This window comes from Meles meles, chromosome 4, assembly GCF_922984935.1.
Source record: "Meles meles chromosome 4, mMelMel3.1 paternal haplotype, whole genome shotgun sequence".
NCBI classification, from domain to species: domain Eukaryota; kingdom Metazoa; phylum Chordata; class Mammalia; order Carnivora; family Mustelidae; genus Meles; species Meles meles.
In genome coordinates this window covers 125699627-125718050 of record NC_060069.1, presented here as the reverse complement: position 1 = coordinate 125718050, position 18424 = coordinate 125699627, and the positions used below count along the sequence as shown (strand labels likewise).

The following is an 18424-nucleotide window of genomic DNA, read 5'->3' as shown; positions in this document are numbered from 1 at the left end:
AAGCTCTTAGTAAAACTTCAGCCCTATACACACATAAATGTTACTGTTCATTAATGGATATGATACTGCTTAAGAAATCACATCTAAAATAAAGTTAAACCTAACTCTGCTTTTTCTAGGGATTTCGCTTGACAGTCTAATGTGTGATTTTTGTTTACTGGGGAGTCACCACTAATTAAAGTGTGGTTGATGCTCATGCTGTTCCCATTTGTCCAGCTTTTTACCCATCATCTACTGATAGTAATTCATGAACATTTAAAATGTACAGCAACAGTCTGCCCCAGCGTGGCCTGTCTAGCATCCCCCCGGCTCATGCTGGGCTTTCACAATGGGGCCTGCTGAGACAAAACAGTTTCACAGTCTTCTTAGGGTGAATTACTTTCCATTTATCCAGGATAAACCAAATTCGAAGCAATTCATAGCAAAAGCCTAGTTAAAACACACACACACACACACACACACACACACACACACACAACCAAAACAGAATAAAGCACACAGTTGTTATGCAAAATCAAATGTATCTGTTTCTTCAAATAAAAATGTGAATGAAACAATATAAGAGAAAATATTAATTGTAAATATATTTCATAATAAAATTGATACCTCCCATTTAGATGTCATTAGAAAAGATAATAAGAAAAATAATATCTCAATATACAAATATCTCAATTTTTGTAGGAGCTGAAAATAAAATTAACTTTTAAAGTACAAATATCAATTGACCTTAAGACAGACATGATTATTTAAAACCCATCTGTATCAATAAATTCATTGGAGTTCAGATCTGTCTCCCAATGTGGCCACACAACTTGAGTAAATAACACCTTAAAAATCCAAATCTCAGGTCATTTTGAAATTCCAAAGCTAAGCATCATCTCTGAGTAACTGTATTTCATTACAAAGAAAAAAGTTTTCCAAGACACTGTAGCAACTGAGTACCCCCAAATAGTCTTCACATCTGGGTGCATAGACCTGATCCCTTTCTAGTAGGTCAAGAATCAACTTTTAGCCTATAGACAATCATGAATATGGTCTTTTGAAAGGTAAGAAGCTTCCCACATGAAGATTCCAGTGAGACAAAAGGAATGAATAGCACATGGGATTCATTGTTAAAGAGTGATTTTGTTACCATACAAAAGAAGATCCTAATCTTACATACAACAATATCGCTGAGATTTAGTTTTCCAATGTGTAAAATGAACGTAGTAACACCTATATTATTGGGAATCTATAAAGGATAAAAATATTTTGTATATAAAGTGGCTGAGATAGGGCCTGGCAGAAAGTGTGTTATCAGTAGAAGCTATTTGGTAGTTACCTCTGAGAAAAGATAGACAGTTAGACATAACCCAAAGCCAGATGTCCAAAATGCAGGTCCCCATGGCAGACATTATTAACCCATCATGAAAAACTGAGCACCCAAGGAAAAAAAAATACCTTCGGGGGTGCTTGGGTGGCTCAGTGGATTAAGCCTCTGCCTTCAGCTCAGGTCATGATCTCAGGGTCCTGGGATCAAGGCAGGCCCGCATGAGGCTCCCTGCTCAGGGATCCTGCTCCCCCTCATCCCCCTACCTGCCTCTCTGCCTTCTTGTGATTTCTCTATAAAATCTTAAAAAAAAAAAAAATACCTTCCAGTAAAACTAGAATATATTCTTCTATGGATTGAAGAATCCAGCTAAGCTCATCTCATCCATATACTGAATGAAGTGTCTTAGGTAAATAATTCAGATTATCACATTCTTAGGAAAATTACCTTGATATAACCTGCCATAATCACAGGTAACAGTACTAGCATTCCTGCTGAGTCACACCAAATAGTCAACTTCTAAGAGCTCTGAGTGTGCATATCTCTTAGCTACCCTCCATGTTCCCGATGGTTGTCCATACTCTGTGAGCTTCTTTGTCACTCATGAAGTGCCTTTTCTTCCGGGAGATACCTTTTAAGACAACAAGAAATAGCATGCCCATAAAATTATGTGAATTGATTTCAAGTCAATGGCAAAACCTTAAGGATGGGTAGTTTGGAAAATCTGAAGCTGTCATTTCAGAAATAAGATGTGTTAGAGTAAATAATACATCCCTACTTATTACCGTTGCCACACAACAGTTCTAAAAAACACAAATTCAGGTAACAGAAACAACACAAACTTTTCTTGAAAACCTGACCACTGTTGATGATGCATAGACAGTTTTCATTCTGAAACTTATGTTTTAATTTCTGCAAAACTGGGAGGTGACCTATGTTAAGGTTAAGGATGCAGAGATGATGTCTAAAAAAGCATGCCTGCTAGTTGATTGGAGGGAGAATGCTCAGACCACACTGACAGTTAAGTTTATGATACCAGTGGTGCAGGAGGGAGGATGGCAAGTAAGCAGCAGTAAGAGCCAACAGATCAGCATTAACATTTTGTACATTGAATTTAATAATGTATTCTTCATGCTAAATAACTTTCTGAAACTTATTTCATCTTATTTGAGATGTGATTTGAGAACTGCCAATACGTTAGGCAATCTGCTGCAAAATTGTCTGTTTTCATCTAAGTACTTCTGCATCATCTTTAGCTCTGCTGTGTACCAATTCCTCCCCTACCCCCTTCCCCCTCCCATTTTCCCCTCTTCCTTCTCCCTCCCCCTTCCCTTTTCCCCTCCCCCTCCCCTTTCCCTCCCTCCCTCCCTTCTCCTCCTCCTCCTCCTCCTCCTTCTCCTCCTCCTCCTTCTCCTTCTCCTTCTCCTTCTTCTTTTTAATGCAGCCCTACTCAGCAAGTCAGAGAGCTTAAATTTATGTTTCCAGTAGCAACAGTATGCTAGAGAGATTATTTTAGCTACATTTTGAGGCCAATAAGCAAAGGTAAATGTCAGCATTGGGGCAAACCCTAGGGTACATGCAAACAGTGAAACTGCCCAGAGAACCAATTAGATTAGGCTGTAAAATAAGGACACCAAGTGGGAGGTAAAATGCCACCTGGTGGGATTTGCGGAATCTTGGGAATGCATGTCTGTTCCACTGCTGGCTGATGCATTAAATACTTCACTGGTAAAAGTTTATTCTTTTAAGTCTTGTATTTCCTAAAATGCTATGCCTATTAAAATATAAACACCACAGGGAGGGTTAAAAGACTATTACACCAGACACATACAATTTCGTATGAATGGGCTCTTCAGAGCCAGTCCTGAGAGAAGATTTTTGAGTAGGGAAGTGGTGAGGGAATACTTTAAATAAGAGAGTTTTGTATTTTCCTGAGTGTGTGTATGTATGTGTGTGTGTGTGTACTGGGGGGATGTAATGAACATTTCATTTTACTGTTTCACTGTTTTGTTCAACCAGCTGCCCAAAAATGAGAGTTGCAACTTCATTTGGGAAGTCCCCTGTGTTCTTAGTTCTCCTTCCGTAATATTTGAGTTCCTAACCCTAAAGACTGAATTATTTAGATATGATGGCTTTAAGTTGAATCATTTCACTCTGGAAAGTAGTTGTGGTACAGTGGAAGCACAACAAGGTAAAACTCAGTTCCACTTACTGACTAGTGGCAGGACCACTTAACTATAAGCAGCTCACCAACTCCCACATCTCTTGACTGTTCCTCCTCATGTACTAGGTAGGGTAAGTAGTTCACCAGTAAAATACCGTTTTTACCACTGTTCAGGAACCTTGACCAAACTTGGTGAATAAATATGACAGTAACATCTGAAAATATACTTTGAAAATATAAAGACAAAATGTGATAATTTTAACAATAATATTTAACAATAATAAAATACATGAAATTTTCTCTTTGTTTTTGTTAAAAACATTATTTTGAAATGCTATTTTTTAAAGATTTTATTTATTTATTTGACAGAGAGAGACACAATAAGAGAGGGAACACAAAGAGGGGGAGTATGAGAGGGATAAGCAGGCTTCCTGCTGAGCAGGGAGCCTGATATGGGGCCTGTCCCAGGACCCTGAGATCATGACCTGAGCCCAAGGTAGACACTTAATGACTAAGCCACCCAGGCGCCTCCATTGATGCTATCTGAAAAACAGACACAGAAACAATTACAACTATCAGGAAGATCTAAGTTGAGTAAAACTTGGTGGAGTTAAGGTTGAGTATTTATAAAATGACAATGGCTATAAAGAAAGACCAAGAACCTATTATGTTAATGGAAGGAAGGAAGTAAAATGTAGAAATAAGCCTATTAGGTTTTTTTTTTTTTAAAGATTTATTTCTTTATTTGACGGAGAGAGTTCACGAGTAAGTAGAGAGGCAGGAAGAGAGAGAGGAGGAAACAGGCTCCCCGCTGAGCAGAGAGTCTGAGATGGGGCTCGATCCCGGGACCCTAAGATCATTAAGATCATGACCTGAGCTGAAGGCAGAAGGCCTATTAGGTTTAAGGGAAAATGCTATGGGGTTAGGCTAGGCTCAAACAGAGAATTAGAAACATGAGTATTGCTCCAAGACTAGGGATTAGGAAAAAGAAACCTGATACAAACTGTATCTCAAGAGACAGTTTCATGAAAGATACGTTTAGAAACAAGCTCAGAGAGTATTTATTATCTTTACATGAGAATAAACAGGACATGAATCTATTAGCATGGCAGCCCTTGATAATTCACCTAGAGACGGGCCTTTCTGCAATGTTCATCAGAAACCAGTTAAAACACTTGGGGCAGGAGAGCCAACCAGATGACTGGAAAATCATCTGGGCAAATATATTTTCCTAGTTTCCTTTCTACAGGAAAGTAGCTTTTGACATATCCCTGAAGACCAAACTAGGTACAGAAAACAGTCTGTCACAAATATCAAGGGGTGAAGCGTTGGTACAAGCTTACAGAGTTGGCTGTAAGATGGAAATGCTTCCTAGTGCTCGGCCACAGTGAACTCATTACCTAAATAATTCAAACTTTCAGGATGAAACAAGAAAATCACTAGGACAGGTAAATGGACCAGAAAAAATAAACACACGGTATGTTAGAATAAATTGAAAGAATATTTCAAAGAAAAGCTTATAAAGAAAGCAAAATTTTATTTAGTGTGTAGTATGACAAAACAGCTAATTATATGAATTCCATTTTAAGTAAGAATGAATGTTTTCAGAACTATTGTTGAATTTAAAAGGAGTTTGAAGGACAAGAATTAAGGGAAGAGTAGAAAAAAAAAGATAGGTGAAAAAGGTTTGGAACCCAGGTGATAAGGAATTATTTGCTAAGCACAAAAGAAATAAACTGTATGTAAGAGTAATCAGTCTGCTGATAGTGTTCTAGAAGAAAACTAAAGCAATTGATCTTCAACAAAAGTAAATTTATTGTGAATTAAAATATCTTCATACTGTAATCAAAAGAGAACTCAGAAGAACTTTTAGGTTACAGTATACTCAATATTTAAAAAAATAAACATCAAATTAAGGTATTTGGGAACTCAAATTTTTTTTTTGTTTGTAATGTTGTTTTGTTTGTAATGTTGATCAATTGCTATTTTGGAGCTCTTAAGCTGGGATGATTCTGGTTTACAGTACCTTTTATGAGGAAAACAAGAATTGGTTCCAAAGTGGTTAACATTGTTTTTGCCTGGTCATGCTTCAACATAGGTCACTTTCTGAATATTGACAGTTTGGTGTGGGACACTTGTCCTGGCTTTCATAGTTTAGAGGTTTTGAGTCTGTTATTCATCTGAGCAGTCAGATGTTTTGTTTTGCCTTAAATTCCAACAAAGCTGAACCTTTACTGATGATAAAATTCTGTGCACTCTACAAATCTGTGAAAATTAAAAAAGAATTGAAGATGATCCATTTTCTTGGTGTATGTACTTTTGGAAGTCTGGACAAGTAGGAGTATATTTAAAATGCAAATATTATACTGAGATGCTAAAACAATTTACATTCTGAGACTGCAGTTTAAATATAATTGCATTACATTAAAACACAGTTGGGTTTATCGTGTGATATAAATTTGCTTTATTTCTTACAGATTTATGGTGACTAGGATTTTGTTTTGATCTTGTAGTATATACGGAAATTTCACAACCATCTCTTATAATTTGTGAAGCTTTAGCAGCAACATTTGTAAACACAAGGGGATGTTTTCACTTTTTAGTAGGGGAAGAGCAGATGGTTGGGATTAAGGGAATCACTCCTTCGTGTTTAATAATGCAGCGGGGAAGGCAGTGGCAAGCTAACTTTTCACCAAGAGAGAATAATTTTTCAGAGCATCAGCTGGATCTTTCCTAGCTAGAATAGAGCCCCTTCAGATGTGTACCATCTGCATGGGAGTGAGTCACAGCAAAAGATCTAATAATACTTGTAAAATACACTTTGTTCCCGATGAGTTCTATATAGAGAAAATAATCTGTGTTTGATGGAAAGGACTGGTGAGGAGAAATTTGCATGTAAGTAGAGGACTGGTGGATAGAAATTCAATAAGACAATAGAAAAGACATAGACCAACCAGTCAGATATATAAGCAACCAAATAAAAAACATTTAGAAAAGTTTGGAGATCTACTCAAATACTTAAAAAAGACTCAATAGAAAAAAAAATAATGATTTTAAGAGGTACTATTTAAGTATAATCTACAGTATGCATGTAAGAATCATCCAGGAAATTTTTAGAAGAGAGTAAATGTATAGTATTAAAAATAACAAATTAATTATACATTGAGTATAGAAAACAAAATATTAGTAAAATATATTAAGTAATGGAAACACCAGGACAAGGGAAAATGATAGAGAGTTTCTAATGAACATGTATTTTCATTATAATTGATGATTATTACAAAGAATTTGATATTCAAAAGAGTACTGATTCTCTTAACACCTACCATTTCACATCCACTACTAAGAAAAAGGCTGTTTGACCCATTTAATGATTATCTCAGTTCAGTTGTTCAGCACCAAATTCTAAAGGAGCTACTTTCAAACCATCAGTGATATTTATAGAAGGAAAAACTGTGACCACAAAGTCAGTACCCAAGCAGAAATTTGACTGGAAGGAATAATAAGTTTGAAGATGAAATCTAGCCCTTCTTCATAGTTTTGGGTTGGCTATACTTTTATACCTAAGCTTTCATATATATATATACATATATATATGTATATATATATACATATATATATACATATATATACACACACACACACATACACACACATATATACATATATATAAAAGAAGAAACATGTATAGTCTTATAGCTATGGATTTAGGTAAGACTATAAGCAGAGAAATTTCCTAAAGTATTTTCTGAGGCCTAGATTTAAAATGGACTTCATAGAGCCTGCATTCTATTCACCTCCAAGTGCTTTACCAGTGGCTAGTATCATATAGCTCTTTAGTTTCAAAGTCCATTTTTTCCCAATTTCTTTTGAACATGGTTCTTATTTTTTTTTCCCCCTCAGTATAACATCTAAGCTTAGCTTTTTAAAAATGAGATTCTATTTGTTTGAAAGTCTAGGCAACAGAATGAAAAGGAAAATAAAATCAGCCTCCCCCCTTTTTTTTCTTCTTGAGTACCAATTCTCAATTAAATTAAACTAAAATTCCAGAGCCTTAGTTCTTTATCTATAAAATGAACAGAGTGGATCAGGTGACTATTAATATACTAACTATTATAAAAGTTATATAGCTGGTTTTTTGGTCTTTGTGAGAGTCTTAAAGAATCTTAAAGTATTTGATTAGTACAAAGGAATTGCTTCACATGATCTGCAAATACAAATGTGTTAGAGACATCTTCCCTAGACAGAATAAAGAGATGCACAGATATAAGACCATAGTAATAGAAATTACTCTTTCTAAAATATCCAGTATAAAAATAAACAGATTTGGGTGTCTATGAAATTTCTGATGTTCATAAAGGGATTTGATACTTTAAGAGGCTTTGAATCTTTACATGATGGAGTGCTAAGCAGGAAGGAATCAAATGAGAGAATTTGCATTATCTCTTAACTGGGTCAAGGACTCTTTCCAAATACTTGAAATAATTCTCATTGTCACCCCTTTCCTAATATGAACAGAGGGAGGCACAACTGCAGGAACACAAAAGAGATTTATTTCTGTTAATCATTAGACAAATTAATATAGGTTAATTAAAGATTAACATTGGAGTTGTATCGGCCAAACAGAGTGGAAGGAAAAAGATAAAGCAGATAATAGTTAAATATTCCAAGGATATATTTTATATCCTGGCTGTTACTGGTTACCCATTTGCTTATGTAAATTCTCAAAAACAGTAATTATAATATCAGACTTCTTAGCCCTGTCTTCAAATATATAATCTGTGAAATATTTTTATTATTAACCTGAGAACAGTTGAAAGGTAATTACAAATATTCAACATAAAATATGCACAGATCCTTAAAGGTTTTTAAAGATCCTTGTTTTGCTTACCTCAAAGTCTAGAGTCTCATAATGTTAGCATACAGCAGTTTTTGTCTTGAATAAATTAGGAATAATAAAAGTTAAAAATTCCAGGGCTTATTAACTAAATTGATTTACTTATTTAAATGAAAATATAGAAATATAAGTTATAAGGAATTGAATTGCTGCTTTAAATATAATAATTATATTTTTCATATTTTGGAGTAGAGACAATAGTGAGTTGTTGCTCAGAATTGTGACAGAGATGTGAATGATTAAAATTAGGAATGTTTTCAAATTCAGGAAGAAAGCAATAGAACCAACCGTGTGTGTGTGTTTTGTGTGTGTATGTGTGTGTGTGTGTAGTAAAAAAAAAATGAAAGAGACAATATATTTCCATTTAACCTTTCATGTAAAGAGGATGGGGTATAAGGAATATGTGATAGAAATGCAAAAATGCAGACAATGTAGAGTAATACAAACTATCATTCTGTTATTGGGGAGATATTTTGGGGCTTTCATAAGCAAGGTATAGTTTTAAAACTGTTTTGTTTATAAAATGAAATGACAAAGAGCCTAGCCACTAAATTCTGTTGTATTTGAAATATTATAACCTGGGGCTGTGGGTTCATACATTAACTATGCTTAAAGTATGCTTGTTACTACTTGGCACCGTCAATTTTAATGCAGCTTTTGTTGGCTTTAAACACTGAAACAAATAGAAAACAATCAGGCTCTAGTGGCTTGGAACCTGGATAGCAGCCCAGCTTTCATTTATTAGGACCCTGGGAAAATAAATTTAAAAGGCAAAAATTTTCAAATCCGCTTTCTGGTTACATTTAACAAGTACTTCTAAGGATCTCCAAGCTCTTTTACATGCATTTATTCTGCTGGTTCATAATATAAATTGTAGTAAGAACTAATGCGTTTGCGGACTGAAGTATCTATTCAGGTCATTCTTGGTTCTGAATGGAGCACCAGTATTTATAGATGATTTATGAATCACAGGGATTTATCGACTGGATTAGTATCACAGATGGATATGCAGGTATGTGACCTAATATTCACTTTTAGAAATCTTTGTGTTATTTCATAATATATTCATTGGTCTACTATGCCCAATGAAAATTATTCTGAGAATTCTAACATTGTCCAATAGAAGGACATGGTTATATTGGAAAAATATGGAAACAACTTAAAAACTATATTTAATTGTTGTATTATTTTCATTATTCTGGCAATATTTGGAATATCAATCTTACCATTTGGGGAATAGTCTGCTTGTGAGGATCTCATGAAAAATTAGTCTCAACAGGTAACATAATTATAAGCAATTTGGTACTATGAATAGTACTGTATAGTATTCCTATAAAATGGGTGAAAATTGTAATAATTGTTTTGTTCGAAATCATTCAGATCCTGGATTATCATTTCCCAGTATGAGTGGGACCTCATACATTTCTTGAATTTTCTCTCTGAAGAGAGCACATACAGTCTAAATTGAACATTTCCTTGGTTAGATCACTTTATTTTATCTACTGACTTCTTTCTTGTACTCTAGTAATTTCCCCTCTCTAGAACTGAAATCTATCTTGCTCATAGTTTTAAAAATTACTATTTAGGCACATTGTATTGTAATTCCCTCTTCTTATAAACCTATTAAACAAATCTGTATTTCCGTTGATGAGGTCTTCAAGTATTACATATTTTCTTTTGACCAAGGGGCCCTTGGTGAATGAAAAAAAAAAATCCTGTCTCTGTGAGGAAAATTTTGTAAATTATTAAAGGAAACACTGAAAAATAAAATTTTGTCATGTATGTATGTATTTCTAAAGCTGGGCTTGGCTCCAGAAATCACCATACCAACTTACCACTTCCATTTTTCTTCAATCTAAAGTAAATTTTGCTACTATTTAAATTATTGCTATTTGATTTCTCATGTGATATTTATAATTTTGGCACATTTATTATGTGCAAATTTTATACCATTCATTTTTGACCTGCACATATCTCTGTGACTATCTTCTTGTTGATTTATAAACATATAATTTTATTACCTTATATTATTTTTTTGACCATTAAGATCCAATAGACTAAACATTTGAGATCTCCTATGAACCACAGTTTTGACCTTGATGTGAGTTTAACACTAAGGGACCAAATGACTAATATACAAAGTGAATATTAAACATATTTAGTTAAATTCAGATCACAGGTTTTACATATAAGGGACTTGAAATTTGTCGCTCTATTTAGCAACAAGTAAAACGCTAAACAGACTGAAAAATCAATTCTGCTTGGATCCATCAAAGAGGGGAAGATCCAGGGCAGAGTGCTACCCCTTCACCCCCAAGATTGAAGAAGCTGGTAAATTCAAGTAGTTGAGGCTTACTCAGAAATGCACAAGTCAAAAACAAGTGTCAGGGTTGGAAAACCTAAATTGTCAATCGGAGTGGACAATTTGAGAATTAAAAACTTCAGGTGATTCAGTCATAGGAAAGACCTCACAACATTGTGAGATTTACCTTCAGGGGCTTGACCATATTCCTACAGTAAATATCATAGAACAGTCCCTTTCAGTGGATCAGAGAAAAATAGCCTATCTCCTCCTCCTCACCACCCTCCCTTAGGGGAGGTAAAAGGAGCCATTTTGAAATATCCCTAGAGCACTCTGTCCACTTGACAAGGTCTGCCACCAGGAGAAACTAGTTAACTAGAGCTTAACCTGCTGGGATATTATTATAGTGTAACTGACCCGAGGGATGAAATTGGGCCCATTCTAAGTGGGGGAGGACAGAGAAAAAAAATGAAATACTTGTAAAGTTTGGAGGTACAAGCTTTCTACTGACTGAGTCACTGAGGACTAATCATAGTATTACAGAACACTTCCTTTCCCTGAACATACCACCTCATTACTAATTTTTATTTAATATATTATGTCCAGCCATCAGGAAAAAATTGCAAGGCATACCAAAGGCCACAGACGTGATTTGAAGAGACAGAGTGAGCATCAGAAGTAGACATGGCAAGGATTTTGGAATGACCAGATGCAGAATTTAACAACTATGATTAAGATGCTATGTGCTCCAATGGATAAAGTAAATAGCATTCAAGAATAGGTGGGCCGTGTAAGCAGAGTAGAAATACTAAGAAAGAACTAAAAAGAATTGCCAGATATAAAAAACAAAAGAAAAACATTGCAAAAAAATGAAGAATGCCTTTGATGAGCTTATTAGTAGACTGGACACAGCGAGGAAAGAATCTCTGAGCTTGAAGATATCCCAAGAGAGATCTCCAAAAGTGAAGAACAAATGTAACAAGGAAACAAAATCCAGAATAGAATATCCAAGGACTTTGGCCAACCCCAAAAGGTGTAACATGCAGATATTCCTTAACTTACAGTGGGGTATGTCCAGATAAACCCATTGTAACTTGAAATATCATAAGCTGAAAATGCATTTAATACACCTAACCTAACAAACATCATAGCTTAGCCTAGGCTACCTTAAACATCCTAGGAATACTTACATTAGCCTTTAGTTGGATAAAATCCTCTAACTTTAAACTACAGAAAGAAAAAGATTAAAAAAAAAAAAGGAAAGAAAGAAAAGTTCTGAAAGAAGCCAGAGGGAGAAAGCACCTGACCAATAAGGAGCAAAGATTCTTCTCAGAAAACATGTAAGCAAAAAGAGAGTGATATATTTAAAGTATTCAGGAAACAAACCAACCAACCTAGAATTCTCTAACCTGTGAAAATATCCCTCATAAGTGAAAGAGAAATAAATAACTTTCAGGCGAACAAAAATTAAGGGAATTTCTTGCCAGTAGATCTGCCTTGCAAGAATATTAAAAGGAGGTCTTTAGAGAGGAGGAAAATAATATAGTTCAAAAACTAAGATTTACATAAAATGCCAAAGAAAGAACAAGTATAGTTAAAATAAAATGTCGTATACTTCTTCTTTTTAATTGATCTGGTAAGAAAGGAGAGAAAATGTTTTTATATAAAACCCTCATTTAAACTACAAAGACAAGACAAGAGTAGAAGACAAATATAGGAACACAGAATAAGGCAAACAAAAATAGAAAACAGTAACAAATGTGGTGATATTAATCTAATTATATCAATAATAACTTCCAATGTCAATGGTTTAAACACACTAATTAAAAGACAAAGTATTAGAGTAGATGACATGACATGTCATGACATGACATGACACAACTATATGTTGTCTACAAGAGGCCCACTTTATTTTTTAAAATGTTTTTAAGAAGCCCATTTCAAGGTACATATGATGAAAAATAAGTGAAGAAAATATACCATTCTAACAATCAAAAGAAAGTAGGAATAATTATATTGATTTCAGAGAGTAGACTTCAGAGTAAGGTAAACTTTACAGCCAAAGATTTTAGCAGACTATTGGCTTGAAATCATGGGAGTTTCCTAGGTGAAATCCAAAATTGGCCCCCAAACACACAGAGGGCAAGGAGAGATCAAAGAAAAAGCCAGGCTACTCCAGATTGGTAGGTGGCACTTTTAATAATCAAGGGAACTTATATATGAGACTTGTCTTTGGTGGCCACAAAATAAGTAGTTCTCCACACCCACCTGCCAAAATCTTCAGAGTTTCTATAGAAGACTTAATGGGATTCAGTCACATACACAATTCAAGTGGTTTCAACAACACATTATTCTCTCAAAGCTGCATCCTTGAAGTAATTCCTAGTACAGGAACAGTGGGTAGAACATGCATTCCAAGGAGAAGAGGTAAGAAACCTTCAATTGCCTGGGAATGGCATAAAGGTCAACTAGGGGTCACATCCTCTCAGTAACCTCCTTCAATAGAGGCACTTCAGCAAAGAATATATACAGATTCTCTACATCATATGTCATCAGGAAAATTCAAATTGAAACAACAATGAGATACCATTTTGCATCTGTTAGAATGGACAAAATTGAGAGCACACTGATAACTGTAAATACAGGTACACTTGTGGGACAACAGAAACTCTCCATTGCTGCTAGGGGTGAAAAATCCTGCAACCACTTAGGGAGACAGTTTGGTGGTTTCTTTAAAACTAAATATTCTCTTACCATATGATCCAGCAATTGAATTCCTTGGTTTACTGAGGAAAAAGTTGAAACAAGTCCACACAAAGCCTATACAAGGATTTATAGCAGTTTTATTCATTCATGCCAAAACTTGGAAGGAACCAAGATGTGTCCTTCAGCTGCTGAATGGATACATAAACTGTAGTACAACCAGCCGATGGACTATTATTCAGTGCTGAAATGAGTTATCAAGCCATATAAAAGACATAAGTCTTTTATAAAACTTAAATACAGATTATCAAGTGAGAGAAGCCATCTGAAAATGCTGCATACTAAATGATTTCAACTATATGACATTTGTGAAAAGGCAAACTGTAGAGACAATGAAAAGATCAGTGGTTGCCACGGTGGGGGGTTGTTGAATAGGCAGAGCACAGATTTTTAGGGCAGTCAAAATACTCTAGGCAATATTATAATGATGGATATATGTCATCATACATTTGTCAAACCCATATGTACAACTCTCAAGAGTATCCTAAGGTAAACTATGGACCTCGGGTGATTATATTGTGTCAGTGCAAGTTCAGTCTGAGTAACCAATGTACCATTCTGTTGAGTGATACTGATTGTGGTCAGGGGTCATTCATACGTAGAAGCAAGGGGTACATGGGACATCTCTCTACCTCTCTCTCAGTTTTGTTATAAGCCTAAAATGGCTCTAAAAGATAGTTTTATAAAAAAAATTCAGATCATAATGTGGGGATTTCATATTTTATAAGTAAAACTTTTAAAGAAAAATATTGATAAGAAAATATGTAATCATCCCAAGGATATGACTGAAGACATAGGTGTTAAAAAAATAAAACCTTTATCAAAGTATAATTGATATACAAAAATTTTTTTAAAAGTATACAATTTTATTGTTTATGAATTGGTTTGCTTTGATGTGTGTATACACTACCACATCATCACCACAATCAAGGTTGTAAGTATACTTATCACCTGAGAAAGTTTCCTCATATCCTATTTTTTTAAATTTTTTAAATTTCTTATGCTAAAAAATATTCTTATGCTATACTTTTCATTTCTGTGACTCATTCATTTTATAATTAGAAGGAAGCTTGTACCTTTCCCACTTACCTCCTTTATGGTCACTACCAGTTTGTTCTCTGTATTTATGAGTCTCTTTATGGTTTTTTGTTTATTCATTCATTTGGTTGTTTTGTTTTGTTTTATTTTAGATTCCACATATAAGTGAAATCATATGATATTTGATTTTCTCTCTCTGACTTGTTTCACTTGGCATAATACCCTTTAGGTTCATCCCTGTTTTCAGAAATGGTAAGATCTCATTCCTTTTTATGGCTAAGTAATATTCCATTGTCTACATGTGTACATATTGTATATGTTCATCTGTGGATAGACAGTTGTGTTGCTTCCATAATTTGGCTATTGTAAATAATGCTGCAACAAACATAGGGATGCATATGTCTTTTCAAATGAGTGTTTTCATTTTTCTTTGGGTAAATACCCAGTAAGCATAATTATTGAATCATGTGGTATTTCTATTTTTAATTTCCTGAGAAACATCCATTCTCCTTTCCACAGTGCTTGTACTAATCTACATTCCTATGAACAGTGCGGGAAGGTTACTTTTTCTTCACATCCTTGCCAATATTTGTTATTTTTTTTCTTTTCTTTTTTGATACTAGCCATTCTGACAGGTAAAATGTGGTATTTCATTTTGGTTTTGATTTGCATTTCCCTGATGGTGAGTGATGCTGTGCATCTTTTCATGTGTCTGTTGGCCGTTTATGTCTTCTTTTGAAAAATGTCTGTTCAGGTCTTCCACCCATTTTTAATCAGATTATTTACTTTGTTTTTGTTTGTTTGTTTGTTTGTTTGTTTGGGGTTGACTTGAATAAGGTCCTTTTTTTTTTTTCCATTTTATTTATTTTTTTCAGCGTGACAGTATTCATTGTTTTTGCACAACACCCAGTGCTCCATGCAAAACGTGCCCTCCCTATTACCCACCACCTGTTCCCCCAACCTCCCACCCCTGACCCTTCAAAACCCTCAGGTTGTTTTTCAGAGTCCATAGTCTCTTATGGTTCGCCTCCCCTCCCCAATGTCCATAGCCCCCTCCCCCTCTCCCAATCCCACCTCCCCCCAGCAACCCCCAGTTTGTTTTGTGAGATTAAGGTCTTTATATATATATATACAACATGGGACAAGGCAGATTATAGAATATTTCTGTCATTTCAGATATTTCTATTAGAGAGTGCTGACTCAGAACTGTGGGAATACTTCAAGTAGAATTCCTCCCAAAACTGATTTCACGAGAAATCAATAAAGTCTATAGTAGAAAATTATGTTAAATTTAGTTAAATATGCTTCAGTGTTGTATGCTTCATTTTCTGTGTAATACAGACAGAGATAGGAGATTGTTATATAGACGTTGTTATGTAGACGTTTTTTCTTTAATCTACTCTGATTTATTCATCTATTGAATACACTCTTACTGTATAAACTGGAATAGACCAGAAGCCCCAAAAGTTTTCTTTTATATTAATTATAACATTGTATTGCCGAGGATTCTAGTGGTATATTAGATATTGTGATGTTTTTGGAGAGAGGAAAAAAGAACTATTTTATATGACATTTCTAGAAAAGTACATGGCTGTCAGCAGATTAAAAATTACACAAGAAGTCACTTAATACAGAAGCTTGTAAAACTCTCAAATCCGTAAGATACTTGAAAGGTTAGATATCATTGTAAATCTATGTAAATTTACTTAGCACTACAGTAATGCTGTGCAATAAGAAAAGATAACTGTGCCATAAATGTGCTTGTCTAGGTAGATACATATCCTTATTACTGTTTATTAACACAAATTGGTGTATAATGTACATATCTATCTCTTTGCAAATCACCTATTTATTCTACATCTCACCTATGTGCTTTATCTGTGTAACCCCAATATTTTAGTTTCTAACCCTCCAGAGATAGTGTGATAGTGGAAAACAAAATATCAAACAATTAACATGTTTTCATACCTACAGGAACTAGAAATCTCTGCTTTTAAGATTAATTATTAGTTTCCACTTCTAAACTATAGACAATACTACAGGTATTGTCAAGCTGTTCCAATGTGCTATTTTGAATCATAATAGCACATTCATAATAATGAAATTTCATAATAAATTTCATAATTTATTATGAATTTCATAATAATGAAAGACATTTTTGTTAAAAGTGTAATTTAATATGTGAAGCTATTAGAAAGAATAACTGGACTTCTATTTAAAATAAATCATTTAAAAGCAGCAAAGTTGATTAGAGGATTTTCCTGTTTGATAAAAATAGTAAAAATCTAATTACAATCTACTAAAAAGTCAAATAACAATATTTTTCAAAATATATATAATACTCCTTAAAACCATCTGTTAGTTATTTACTTTGGAAAATATGTCTAAATGTTGAGAACCTATAAACATTTGCTTTTAAATGTTTGCATATGGGGAATTTGAAATAAAATAACAGATTTTTTTTTATAGTATCATTTTAATCATTTCTCATGTAACTTTAGGTTATATCCTGGTAATAGCCAGGTTGGTCTCCTAGTCTGGTTCTCCCAGGTGCCTTGGGAGACAATTTTAGGAAATTTAAGACTGATAATATGGTAGATAATTATAATGTAACTTTTTCTCTTGTCCCTCCACACTAATTTAAAGGAAAAAACAAAAAAACAAAACAAAGAAACCCACCAAAAACAAAAACAAAAAACACCACCAGATCCACCTTTCTTTCTAAAGAAACCAACATTTCTTTTTTATTAGATATAATAAATTGACTTCAGCATTCTGGCTGTGGTTTAATCTTGAGTAAGAAACTCTCACAGACCTTCTTTCCTATCAAACCAAGAACCAGATTAGAGATTTAAAAATTTGAAACAGCCCTGAGATTCACCTACAGATAAATATTGCTCTTCAGGCCCATCCAACAATATTGAAATCTCTGAAATTCCTAGAACTAAAATCTAGAAATTTTTACACAGCATTTATTTCTCCATTTTGTTTCAATTAACAGCTCTATCTGAATATTCTATGGTAAACATACAATACTCCACACATAAAGCAGAATTCCATTAGTTTAAACAGTAATTTACTTGAAAAAAGAAAAAGAACACAAAAGTAAAGTGAAAAGAGTACTGGTCTGGTACTTAGAAGACCTGAAAGCCCACACTAGTTATATTCTATTTAATTGGTTATCTTTCAAAAAATATTTATTAACATGAATATGTATCATTACTGGGCCCCAGACCTTCTGTCATGCATGCTGATTATTCAGCAGAAAAATTAATTTAAGAACTCCCAGCAGTCAGTAACTTTGTATTGTAGCAGTTATCCTGGTGGAAATTACTTAATATCCATCTATCTATCTATCTATCTATCTATCATCTATCTATTATCTCTCTCTATCATCTTTCTAACATTTACTTAAGTGTAGACAGGTAGATATAGATACATAGATACATACTTTAATCCAAAGACATTATCAATATATACTGCTAACCTCTAAAATATGCAAGAAAATGGCCATTTTATTTGTTGGATTTTACTAAATCCAATCATTCCTAACACTTTAGAGTCTTACTGAACTTGTCCCTTTAAGTGCTGAGTCGCACAAGGTAGAACTATTGTATCCAGGTTTGCTGTTGTGTATCTCACAATAGCAATGACCTTTCTTTACTGTCATATTGCATTTAGGACTGGTACCTGATTTGTTATCCACCTTCAGATTCTTTCTGGCAATGTAACCTATTCATTTTCTTTTATCCTTTGATCCCCTACCTTTTAGAATTACTTGCTATAAAAGTTATATTTGTTACAGAGCAAAGGTTAGCAATTACTCTGACTAGAGGCCACTATTAGGACTTGGATATCTTTAAAGGGCTGAATTATAACATTATATTATGGTTGGAATTATAGTCTTTTTACCTGGAATGGATCTTAAAGATCGTCTGGCACTATCCTGTA

General features: G+C 34.1%; 1 protein-coding gene across 4 annotated transcripts in view; it reads left to right on the top strand.

Annotated features, from left to right (window-relative positions):
- The window catches only part of CADM2 (cell adhesion molecule 2), a 1108651-nt gene that overhangs the window by 612900 nt on the left and 477327 nt on the right, over positions 1-18424 (top strand). The window contains exon 1 of one of the 4 annotated variants that reach the window (XM_046003330.1): positions 9271-9382. The exons of the other annotated variants lie outside the window; for them this stretch is intronic. Within the exon in view, the coding sequence (XP_045859286.1) occupies positions 9325-9382 (58 nt within the window). The 5' untranslated portion in view covers positions 9271-9324. Of the gene's footprint in view, positions 1-9270; positions 9383-18424 lie in introns of those variants that run through there. 4 annotated transcript variants of the gene reach the window in all.